Genomic DNA, 10,619 nt, shown 5'->3' with positions numbered 1-10,619 from the left:
ATAATCAAGGGAGGATCACCTCACTACCAATTGCAGCTGGGAAGAATTTCAGGCCCAAGACACAAGCGCCGACGAGGCCGGAAAACAAACATAGAGCAGCTACAGGAACTTGGCGAAATGTTAATCAATGCTGGCTTGATTAGGCAGCTAGATGAGTACTCGTCCTTCCAACAAAATTGTTAACTATGAAGATCATCTCTTGGAACGCCAGAGGAATAAGTAGTCAGGCCAAACAGAGGGTCCTAAATCGGATAATGGGGAAGTATAATCCGGATATGCTGTTTCTCCAAGAAACCAAATGCAACAGCGAACTCATAGGCAAGATACGAAGGAAGTTAAGCAGGAATTTTGAAGTTATGGAGATTGAAAGTAAGGGACGCGAGGGAGGCCTTGCTACCTTCTGGGACACTCAAAGGTTTCATCTCTTAACAGCTGAAGCCAGCAAGAACTACCTGGCTTTGGAGATGCAGCCAACAGGTAACTCTTCCTCTTTTATCTGCATTAATGTCTATAGTCCCCAAAAGATAGAAGATAAATTTTGTTTTCTAGATTCGCTCACCAAACTCATAGAAAGACACCAGAATGCCAATTTCATCCTGGGGGGAGACTTCAACATGATAACCTCCCTCCTGGAGAAGAAAGGAGGCCTAAGAAGACTACACAAGGATGGAGAGGCCCTCATAAGTTTCATAGAGAATGCAAAACTGGTGGATGTTTATCCCAAAAGCGGAAAATATACCTGGAACAATAGACGGGGGGGAGATAGGCTCATTGCTTCTAGATTGGATCGTTTCTTAATTTCAGAAAGTCTGCTCTCGGAAGGAATAGACGTCGAATCAAACATCCTCCCCAGCGGAGGATCAGACCACTAGCCAGTCTCTCTAGCAGTTGAGATTCAGGACTCTCCCAAAAAAAAACCCTTCCGGTTTGAAAAATTCTGGATAGAACACCCCTCTTTCCTAGAAATGGTAGAGAAATGGTGGACAGAGCCCGCGAGGGAGGAAGGTTCCAAAATGTTCATTCTGCAATAGAAACTAAAAAACATCAAACTTAAATTGAAAGAATGGAACAAACAAGTCTTCGGAAATATCTTCCAAGAGAAAGCAATCATCGAAGAGAAACTGGAACTAATACAAAAGGAAGGCATGGAAGGACGCAGAGAGGAGGAGACAAGCAAACTAGAAGAGGAACTCACGTAGCAATGGCACACCAGATGCAAACAGGAAGAAACACTCTGGAAACAGAAATCCAAAATTCTTTGGCTGAAAGAAGGGGAGCAAAACACAAAGTTCTTCCACAGATCAGCCATGGATTACATAAGTGCTAACAAAATCCTGGAGTTAAAAGACGAGGAGGGGAATATCATAAGAAATCACAATGAAATTTCAGCCTCCCTCAGAAATCACTTTAACCTCATAGCGCAGGAGCCAGACATTAATAGGGAGGAAGCCATTACAAAGATCACAGAGGTAATTCCCAGAATGATCACTAAAGAACAGAACTGGTCCCTCCGAAGAACAATCACAATGGAAGAAGTTGAGGAGGCTGTTAGAAGCATGCCCAATGATAAAGCTCCGGGTCCGGATGGTTTCACCATCAATTTCTACAAAGCATGCTGGAACATCGTCAAGCAAGACATATGGGAGATAGTGGAAGATTCCAGACGATCCAATACCATTCTCAAGTCCTTAAATTCCACCTTCATAGCTCTTGTTCCTAAAATGGAAGCTGCCAATACTCCGGAAAAATTCTGGCCTATTGCTCTTTGTAATGTCATCTACAAAATAATTTCAAAGGTCATTGCAAACAGGTTGAAAGCTATCCTACCGGGCATCATATCTCCGGAACAGTCTGGCTATGTGGAGGGCAGGCAAATCATGGATAATATCTTGCTTGCGCAAGAGATGATTCACTCTCTTCATTCTCAAAAAGAAGCAGGTATGCTCATGCAGCTTGATCTCTCCAAGGCTTATGATAAGGTAAGTTGGTCTTATCTGGAAGCTATGCTTGCAGCTTTTGGATTCAGCAATCAGTGGATTAAGTGGATTCTAGCCCTCATCAAATCACCTAAATACTCCATCCTTGTGAACGGGGTTCCCTCAGCTCCCTTCCAACCAACCAGAGGCATTAGGCAAGGCGATCCCCTCTCCCCCTTTTTGTTTATCATTCTCATGGAGGGACTTGGCAAACTAATAACAAGGAACAAAGAAGAAGGCAACGTCAGAGGCCTTCAACCCATCAGAGAATGTCAAGCCACAACCCATCAACAATTCGTGGACAACACTATGTTACACGGTATCCCTACGGTCAAAGAAGCCTTAGCCTTCAGGAATATTCTTAATTTGTTCAGCCAAGCCTCAGGGATGGAGATCAACTTCTCCAAATCTACTCTATTCTTCTTCAATACTCACCCTTCCATTCAGTCTCACCTTTCCCGTCTCCTGGGGTTCAAAATTGGATCTCTTCCCTCCAGATACCTTGGGCCCCCCCTCACTTTGAAACCGTGGTAGAAAGGACACTAGGAGAAAATTATAGCCAGTTTGGAAAGGAAAAGTAAACACTGGACTCACCGAGCTCTAAACTTTGCAGGCAGACTAATTCTCACAAAGGTGGTTTTGCAGGCTATTCCTCACTATATGATCTCTATCCTCCCAGCACCAAAAGGGGTCATAAACCAAATTCGCGCCATTCAGCGCTCCTTTCTGTGGAGTGGAAGTAGCGAGAAGAAAAAATGGGCTCTAGTTGCCTAGGAGAAGCTCTGCAAACCAAAGACCAAGGGGGGGCTAAATTTAGTTGATCCAGCAACAGTAAATAACATCTGTGGAGCCAAGATTTGGTGGAAATGGATCTCAGAAACGAGTCTTCCCTGGGCCACTCACTGGAAAGAGAAGTACATGCCAAACAGCAACAATCTAGACATAATCAGGATGCAGATTACCCGCAATGGCTCACCAATCTGGAACCACGCTCAGGCCAATAGAACCATAGTCCAGGACCATAGCTTCTGGGAGATAAGAAATGGTAACAATGCTCTCTTCTGGGAAGATGCCTGGCAACAGCTTCCCAAGTTGGACTCTCCCCATCTCCTTCCCCTGAAACAAAGTCAGCAAGCGGCCGGCAAATTCACTGTAAGTCAGTACTGGTCGACCAACAATGTTGACCAGGATTGGAGGCAGTGGACAGCTTTTGATTTAAACAACAATGAACTCACTCAGGAAACTCTACAAGATTTGAATCAACAAATTTCAAAAAGGAAAATTCGAACTGCAACCGAAAATGACAAGCTCAGATGGGGGCCCAGAGGAAACAGGAACTTTTCTCTGAAAGAGGCCCGAAATATCATAGATGAGGAAGGACTACCGAACATTCTACCTTGGGCAACTAAGGTGTGGGACAGTTTGCTATGGCCGAAGATTAGAACTTTTCTATGGTTATTAATGCAGAAGAGGACTCTCACCTGGGAAAACCTTTTGAAGAAAGGCTTCAGGGGACCCTCCAGATGCCCTATGTGTACTAAGGAGGAGGAAACCATGAACCACCTTCTTAACTCCTGCGAATGGGCTTCCAAGCTCTGGGACTGGATGGAAAGCATTCTTGGAGCCTCTGACCAGAACAGGGATTCAATACAAGAAACCATCTCCAACTGGAGAAGCAAGTTCTCAAAAGTGAACAGAGTGGAAAGCATCTGGAAATCTGCCCCCGGCTTTATAGTTTGGACCATCTGGAAAGAACGTAACCGCAGAATCTTCAAAGAAGAAACTAGAAGCCTAGAATTTGCAAAGGAATCCATCTCAACGAATATCAAACAGCTCATACAGGCCAAGTGCAAAGCTGAAGCTGAGGAAAAACCAACTATTCAGGATTTACGAATCTTAAAGGCGTTTCAATTGGAAGCTGTGAGCCATCAATTAACAGGGGGAGGTTCTCCCCAACCCACTTCAATTTCATCAATTTGGCAACGACCTCCTATGGGCAGCCTGAAAATGAACTTTGATGGTGCCTCTCGGGGAAACCCTGGTATAGCAGGCATTGGGGGAGCTGTCCGAAATCAAGCAGGGGAAATCATTCACATTTTCTGCAGAGCTTTAGGTGAAGCCACTAATAATGAGGCCGAGTTCGCTGCGCTTGAGCAGGGCTTAAAAATCCTAAAAAGTCTCAGAAGGGGAAATCTAATAGTCGAAGGAGACTCTCTTCTGGCTATCATGGCGGCTAAACGCCTACAGACAGGCACGGCCATAAGCAAAGCAACCAAGCATTGGAGGCTTACCAAAGCTACGGAAAACATAGCTGAGCTAGTTATGGGGATGAAAGGTCTAATCTTTCAAACAACCAGAAGAAAGGCAAATGGTCTTGCTGACCATCTGGCAAACTGTGGAGCAGACAACCCCAACATTGCCATTGACAGATGCTGGCAGGAGTTTGATGACCCAATCATAAAGGAAGCATGCATACAACTGGCAGCGAAAGATCGTATCCAGATCACCCAACCTTAATCGAGGACGGCACCTGGCCACAGTCTCGAAATCACGAGAAGATCGGCAAGAATTATCAACCTAAAGCCCTCAACGGGCTGATGGGACACAGGGGGCAGTGGAGCTCCGGGCGGCAGCAGCTCTTGGAGATTGGAGATCATAACGAATTAAGCGATGAGATCCCGCACATCAGACACCGTCCTCTCAGCACGCATGGAGAGGATCCGTATGGAAAGGTTTCATCACCATTAATGGCAATTCTGAGTGGAAGACGGTGGAACACGGCCCGAAGGAACAGCATCAGGCATGCTAGCATATGGGGCATACCTCCCTTCACGCGCCACCATCCCTTGAGAAGGTTTTCACCAAACACTTGGCGCCCAGCTCGTCAGCCTTGCAGTTACATCATGAGCTCCAATTATTCCAGGGACAGGCTCGCTTGTGCGACTCCTCAGATCACCCATCAGCAAGGTACCACCACTCTCAGAGGCATTTACTCCAATCTCCTGAGGAAGCATCATTTCTTTCATTATAAAAACATGGGCAATTGCCCTGTTCTCCCCATTGTTCTTAGCGTTCGTGTTGAGAGTGGTTCCGCTTACAATTCTGGTTCAATTCGGGCAAGTCACAAGAGGTTCACCATGAAAGCGGGAAGTAGTCGCTGCGAGGCAGCTAATAGGGAACTTCAGGCAGCAAGAGGTGGCTACGAAACCAGGACTGCGACCAGGATCAAGCGCAAAATTGCAGAATTGGAGGCTCAGGCGAAGCTTGAGGAGGATGGCCGCTCGGATATGGAAATTGCTGCTGAGGTCAACTGGGTAACAGACCCCGGCACTCCCGCGAAGAGGGCCACACAATTTGTGCGTACCCAGGCGGAGAGCTGGCGCATGAAAACCTTAATTGCAAAGGCGCTGGAATCCGTCACAGAGGTAAATCTCACTACACAGGTTAATCTCACCACAGAACAGATGGCCAAGATTACAGACTACAATAGCTCCCTGGACAGTAAATTAACCGCGGTGAATGAATCGATCAAAACCCACAACCGTCTGCTTATGCTGCTCATCCAGCTTCTCAAAAATTCCATTAATACTGCTCCTGCGGCTCAGCCAGCCACTTCCAGTGCGAACCATGCTGCTCAGCCAGCTACTTCTGCAGTGTTTCAGCCTGCTTCCCTGGAAGAACTGCAGGCGAAGGTCGACAGCCACGTCAGGAACAGCGGCTTGGACACCATCGCCCAGATGGGGAATTACCACTTCTAAGGTCTTCATGTTAGCTCTTTTTCCGACTCGGGTTCTTGCTTCTCTGTTATCTTTTCACTCTGTTATCTCGGCTTTAGTTTGTGTCTGTTGCTCGGTTGTTACTTCTACTATCTACTCACGGTAGTTCCTGTGGTTTAGCAATGTTTTGTTCTGTCCATCGCCACCCTGCGTGGTGTGCTTCGTTTTGGTTTATCTGTAACACTTCTTCTGAGCAGGCGATTAGCCCAGGAATATTGTACATCCCTGCTCACACTGCTTCGGCAGGTTTTTGTATTATACTTGTTATATAATATAATCTTCTCACTTACACAAAAAGAATGATGCACTTGATTCCAAGAACTACACGCTCCACATCACCGTGTTGTCCATGCATGTAATGAGGGTAAAGTCAAGCTTGAAATATGAAGCCAAAGATTCACCTTTTTCTCCTCCTGGGGTATTATTTCTTACCTTATTGTGTGGAGGCTTTGTGGCATAGTGCCTAAATTCATGACAATGGAAGAATTTAATTTTTGACAAATCTGTCTTCTCTCCCCCTTGACTGGATTATGGTTTGGATTGGGATTTCTTCCTTTTTCCCTTCCTTTCCTATCCATCCAATCCAATTTTTTCTTCATCCTCGCCCTTAAATGAACTCCCATCTCTAGTATTCCTCCTTATTTCCTCCTGTACCAAATCAGATCATAAGCACTCCTAACTCACTAGTTTCTCCCTATCATTCACCGAATCTTGATAGATATGCCAACTCTTTAGAAGGCCTAGAAGGGATAGGGTTTCCAAGTCTTATTTGTAGACATTAACACAAACCCCAGCAAGTTCATCACGACATCATGTAAACTTCTTTTGATACTACAAAAGTTTGTCATTCTTCTGCATATTTATACTTCAAAGTTTATCCTTGAGCATCAACTTCATGTGGTCACTACTATTCATGAACAATTATATCAGTTATTTCCACATCACGAATGAAGTTTATTTTCCATGGAATTTAGGGAAATATGATCTCGTACTCCCTCCACGATTAATCTCATCACATTGGCTACATCTTTCTTCCACTAAGTAAGGTTCTAAGCAATAGATGCTTAAGGTTTTGCAACATGGGTCTTGATGTATTCTAGCAATCCATTATCATCCAATATCGCCTCCATGTGATCCTTCCATGCAACCAAATTTTAGGTTCGTTCCAAGGCATACTCTACCCTTAGTCTATTAAAGACCATCTTCTTAGCTTTGAAGGAATCTTGCTACATCAATCTTCAAATTCGAACCTCTCATAAACAACTTTAAGTTTTCTTTTCTCATGTGAATCCAAATCTGATACCATGTATAAATTACGCTATATATTGGCAACGCCCATGATGTTTTAATCAAATTCACAAGACACAAACCTACTCTACTATTCTACGGACATTAATTCACAATTTAGAACTAAACTTTCATACATGCAAGAAGAAATAACACACATGCAATAAGTATTTTTATCTGGGGAAAGAAGTATGCTAAAAGCCCCAACGTTTTCTTGCATTAATTAAATGAATAGAGATGTATTATAACTTCTTTGTTCAATTTAGCTCACCCTACAAGTGCACAAGCTATCTCTCTGCTCACCAAATGCCTTTGACCAGGAGTTAGTCAAAATTTGCTTTGGCTTGAGCTCCTATTTCGTTGTGTTATTCATTGAGGAATTTCCCCTTATTATTAAGGAAATTCCTCTAATTGAATTGCGTAATTCCTTAGGCTAATCATGTGACTGCATGCAACACCTATACACTCAAGACTAGTCTACAACTAAGTTGCACTGCCTTGGAATCTCTACCTCAATTGGGTAACTTGAATTCTCTGCATGCACTAGCTATTTTGGGTTGATTGATCAGTTAATTGGATGACCATTCATTTTGACTAATGTCCCACTACTTAACTAACCTTCCACTAGTTCCTGCGAAAGTTGGAACTAGTTTAGCTAAAAACAACTTGTGATAATTGACCTTGATTTCTACAAATTAGAAATCACACATGCAAAACTGAACGTTAACTCCTCCAACTTGAATTTATTGAGTAAACTTTGTGACACAGGCCATGTCACATAAGTTAACATCATCCAAGTTATATGTTGATATAGAAATTCACTTTTTCTCAATTAAATTAAGGCAAAATCAAATTGAGAATTTCTTGCTGCATTTTTCAACATGTTGAGCAAAATTATAGGAACCTCTCCTTTTATTAATTTTGTTTAGCCATTTCTAGGTTGAATGGATTTTGTCCTCCCATATCATAGATGTAACAATGGATGTTTTTTCAAATTGAATGGTATGTATATGTTTCAAGAGTTTCTTTATTGTTCAGTTTCTAAAATTATTGTTTGTCATAAAGTTAGAGAGAGTGGTCCTTGGTTTTGGAGAAGAGAAAATATTTTTGTTAGTCTATTCTTTATTTTATTTTTTAACCTTAAAATCATTGATATTGATGACAAACAATATAATGATTCAATCTAGATTATTTTGACCCTAACATTACGCTTCTTACCGAGATGTTGATTGGAATTCAAATTCCAAATTTGCCGATATATTTTTGGAATCTATTATTTTTTGAAAATATCTATAATTCTTTGTAGAACTAGAGTGAATTAAATTATATTCATATTCAAAAGGTCTCCCAAACAATATGGTTTTATGAAAACAAATTTTTAGATATTAAGTTCTTGAATACGAGAGTAAAATTTTCCCATGCTATCTACCAAAGAACTATACATCTTCAACCTTGTTGTCCCTTAGTGGAAACACACATCAAAAAGGACAAAAATCTAAAACCAAATTCAAAATGTTGGCAATCTCTTACAAAAGTATCATAGATGTAAATGATCAACTTGAAAAATGTGAATCATTCTCAAGATCAAAAAATATAATAATACCTATTTTAGAGTGCATATTCTTCCACTATTGCACCTTCCAAGAAGTAATGGTAAATAAAACGTCACTAATAAGAATGAATTGTATACATGAATCTAGGAATTATATGATCCATATCATAATTATTACTCTGCACATATTTAAAAATTAGAAACGGAATATTATAACGAGTATCTTAAAGAAATTATATTATTTAAAAAATAAAAATAAAAATTATTGTTATTGAGTTGAGAGGCTTATTCTACAATGAATATAAGAATTAGAAACAAAATATTATAATGAGTATTTTAAAGAAATTATAATATTAAAAGAAAAAATTATTATTATTGAGTCGAGAGGCTCATTCTACAACCCAGTATGATGTCTAAGGATGTCAGTTTGTCATCAAAATTGAAAATTTGTTCATGCCATCCAAAATAAATTTTTTAAAAAATCTAAAAGTAAAAAAAATGTAAAAAAATTGGATCCATCTCGACTCATGTTAAATCTGTATTTAGATAAATTTATATTAGTAATAAAATAAATTAATATGGTCCGCACATTAAAAGGGTTGCATGTGCTAAATTGAATTACACTATCCACCTTTGCATATTTTGTTACATCACGGTGGTTAATCATGATCTTGAGAGGCCTCTTAGATGATAACAAAGGAGCTTTAATTAATTAACCTTCCGTTGTCTTCCTCTGTGAATTATTTGCATCACTTAAAAGTTCTCTCACATGTTCTCTCGTTTGGCAAAGTCCACCCAGTCTTAGTGATATAGGGTTTTCATAACCTCAAGACTTTATATTTGTATTATTAGTTTAGCATTTATGGAAACAAGTAACACCATTATATATGCGATGTAACCTTTATATGAACTTTATATGCACTAATAAACGGTATTGGCATCCTTTTTATAGTATTTGTTGTTCGTTTACTCTTCTTTAGAGTTTCTTTTCTTGATCCTTTGTGTTTTATCATCCTATTCATTCTTAACTCCTTTTTTACTTTTCCTATTTGTTTAATGGACGTGAGCCCCATATTTTATTGTTGATCCCGTTTTATTTATTGATTATTTTTTCTTTGGACACACACACACACACATACACGCACACGCATATATATATATATATCTAGATATATATATATATATATATATATATATATATATATATATATATATATATATATATATATATATATATATAGACTTGTGTATATTTTTGTTTTATTTTATTTATTTTTCCATTAATTATTTTTAATTTATTTTATTTTATTTCCATTAGTTATTTTATTTATCAAATGATCTTGTCTCAATTAGGGTCTTCACTCGTTTTTATAATTTTTCGACTCTCCTCCTTTAAAGTTTGACTTTGATTTTTTATTTATTTATTTTAAAAACTAGCTATTTAATATAGAAGTTACTTATTAATATTTGTTTTTAATAAATTAGTAAACTAATATCATAGTTTAAATATTATTTTTCAAAAACTAGCATTTAATATACCTGTTACATATTCATATTTTAATAAATTAATAAACTAATATCATTATTTAAATATTATTTTTCAAGAATCAATAATATTTGGTTTTAATAAATTAATTTAAATATTATTTTTCAAAAACTAGTTGTTTAATGTAGCCGTTTAATATAGTCGTTACCTATTAATAGTTTTAATTAATTAATGAAATAATATCATTATTTAAATACTTTTTTTTTTTTTAACTAGCCATTTAATATACCCGTAACATATTAATATTTTAATAAATTAATAAACTAATATCATTATTTAAATATTATTTTTCAAGTACTAGTAATATTTGGTTTTAATAAATTAATTTAAATATTATTTTTCAAAAACTAACCATTTAATATAGCTGTTACTTGAAACTCTATTTAAGCCTTTGTCATGGTTTGTCTCTTCATTTGGTCCTGATTATGAACCACACTTGTTGGTTCGAAACAGGTCGCTCAAAAAATTCTCTCATATAATTT

At 38.8% G+C, this 10,619-nt stretch overlaps 1 protein-coding gene across 1 annotated transcript; it reads left to right on the top strand.

Annotated features, from left to right (window-relative positions):
• Nucleotides 1–254: 254 nt before the first annotated feature.
• On the top strand, nt 255–872 carry LOC149232611 (uncharacterized). Its single transcript, XM_089381954.1, has one exon. The coding sequence runs from the start codon at nt 255–257 to the stop codon at nt 870–872; it is 618 nt and encodes a 205-aa protein (XP_089238080.1).
• The last annotated feature ends 9,747 nt before the right edge of the window (nt 873–10,619 follow it).

This window comes from Pinus tabuliformis, chromosome J, assembly GCF_031772625.1.
Source record: "Pinus tabuliformis cultivar Carrire ecotype Pingquan chromosome J, CPIR1, whole genome shotgun sequence".
Lineage (NCBI taxonomy): Eukaryota > Viridiplantae > Streptophyta > Pinopsida > Pinales > Pinaceae > Pinus > Pinus tabuliformis.
Note: the sequence above shows the minus strand (reverse complement) of the source record. Positions and strands in the feature narration are given on the sequence as shown.